This window comes from Malurus melanocephalus, unplaced genomic scaffold, assembly GCF_030028575.1.
Source record: "Malurus melanocephalus ecotype Western Australia unplaced genomic scaffold, MMel_1.1 scaffold_1443, whole genome shotgun sequence".
NCBI lineage: Eukaryota > Metazoa > Chordata > Aves > Passeriformes > Maluridae > Malurus > Malurus melanocephalus.
In genome coordinates, this window is record NW_026624675.1 from 11,493 (window position 1) to 13,518 (window position 2,026).

Below are 2,026 nucleotides of genomic sequence, written 5' to 3' on the forward strand. Positions count from 1 at the left end.
ACCCCAGGAATGTGGGGAGCATCAGGAGGGGCTGTAAACCCACCCAGATCCTGGATGGGGTCAGAGCTCCGGCAGAGATGGGGAATTTGCCCAGATTTTCCTGAAATTCACCCAGATTTGTCAGGAATTCACCCTGGATCAGGGTCAGAGCTCCAGCAGAGATGGGGAATTCGCCCAGATTTGTCAGGAATTCACCCAGATTTGTGAGAAATTTCCCAAATTTCCCAAAAATCCACTCAGTAGAGGTGCGAAATTCACGCAGATTTCCCAGAAACCCACCCAGATCCTGGTGGGGGTCAGATCTCCAGCAGAGATAGGCAATTCACCCAGATTTCCCTGAAATCCAACCTGGATCAGGGTCTGGTTTCCAGCAGAGATTTGAAATCCACCCAGATCTCCCAGAAATCCACCCAGCCCCTGGATCCGGGTCAGATCTCCAGCAGAGATGGGGAATTCACGCAGATTTCCCAGAAATCCACCGAGATTTCCAAGAAATCCAACCAGATCCTGGATGAGGGTCAGATCTCCAGCAGAAATCTGAAATCCACCCAGATTTCCCAGAAATCCACCCAAGAGCAGAGATCCAAAATCCACCCCGATTTCCAAGAAATCCAACCCCGATCAGGGTCTGGTTTCCAGCAGAGATTTGAAATCCACCCAGATCTCCCTGAAATCCACCCCATAGAAATCTGAAATCCACCTACATTTCCCAGAAATCCACCCCAGATCTGGGTCAGATTTCCAGCAGAGAGATTCTGTGTATGATTCGGTGACTCTGATTCTCTGATTCTGGAATTCTGGGATTTTATCGTTCTGTGATTCTGTCATTCTGTCATTCTCTGATTCTGGGATTCTGTGACCCTGGGATTCTGTATATGATTCTGTGTGCGATTCTGAGATTCTCTGATTCTGCGATTCTTGGATTCTTTGACATTGTAATTCTGTGTGTGATTCTCCGTTTCTGTGATTCTGGGACTCTTGGATTGTGGGATTCTGGGATTCTTTGACTCTGGGATTCAGTGATTGTGTGTGTGATTCTGTGATTTTGATTCTGTGATTTTGTCATTCTCTGATTCTGGGATTTTGTGACTCTGGGATTCTGGGATTGATTCTTTGTGTGATTCTGAGATTCTCTGACTCTCTGATTCTGTGATTCTGTGAATCTGTCATTCTCTGATTCTCTGATTCTGTGAATCTGTCATTCTGTCATTCTCTGATTCTGGGATTCTGTGACTTTCCAGTTCTCTGATTCTGTGCGTGTGAATCCACATGATTTCACATTGAGCCTCGTCCTGCTCACCCAGCCGATCTCCAGAGCTTCATGCATAGGGAAAACCAACCCAAAACAACCCCAAAACAACCCCAAAATAACCCCAAAACGCCTGCTGCTGACCCCAAGGAGCAGAAATGTGGGAAAAGGGAGCAGGAAACAGCAGGGAACACGGGAACACAACCCCCTTACAATGTTGTGGGTCTTGGCAGAGATTGTCTTGACGCTGTCGGGGTCCCAGATGACCAGGTCGGCGTCGGAGCCCACGGCGATGCGGCCCTTCCGCGGGTACAGGTTGAAGATTTTGGCCGCGTTCGTGCTGGTCACGGCCACAAACTGATTCTCGTCCATCTTGCCGGTCACCTGGGGGGACAGCACGGGGTCACTGGGGGAGCCAGCAGCAAAAAAAAGGGGAAAAAAACCCAAGTGGGAGGATCAGGATGAGAAAATAACGAATTCCTGAGTTCCTTCCCCTCTGAACATCCAAAAACTCAAACTCACCACAGGCCATGATGCCTCAGGATTTTAATTTCTCTATTTCTGTGTGATCCTGGAATTCTCCAGTGTTTAACTCCAGACTCCACAGACAGTTCCCAGCACCTCCTCTCCCATTTTTACACAAAACAATTCCTCTGCAGCCCCAAAGTCAAGGACACCTCCCTGGGCCAGGCCCCAAGAGATGGAAAGAACAGAGAATTGGGGGGAGCCAAGTTGGAGTTTTTGACTGCATTGGCTGCAGCTGCAATTGGAGGATTC

General features: G+C 48.6%; 1 protein-coding gene across 1 annotated transcript in view; it reads right to left on the minus strand.

The window, feature by feature from the left end:
* LOC130586989 (dihydropyrimidinase-related protein 2) overlaps positions 1–2,026 on the minus strand; it is a gene marked incomplete at its 5' end in the record, with an annotated part of 15,175 nt that overhangs the window by 6,405 nt on the left and 6,744 nt on the right. The window contains one exon of the mRNA XM_057387935.1: positions 1,463–1,655. Within this exon, the coding sequence (XP_057243918.1) occupies positions 1,463–1,655 (193 nt within the window). The remainder of the gene's footprint in view (positions 1–1,462; positions 1,656–2,026) is intronic.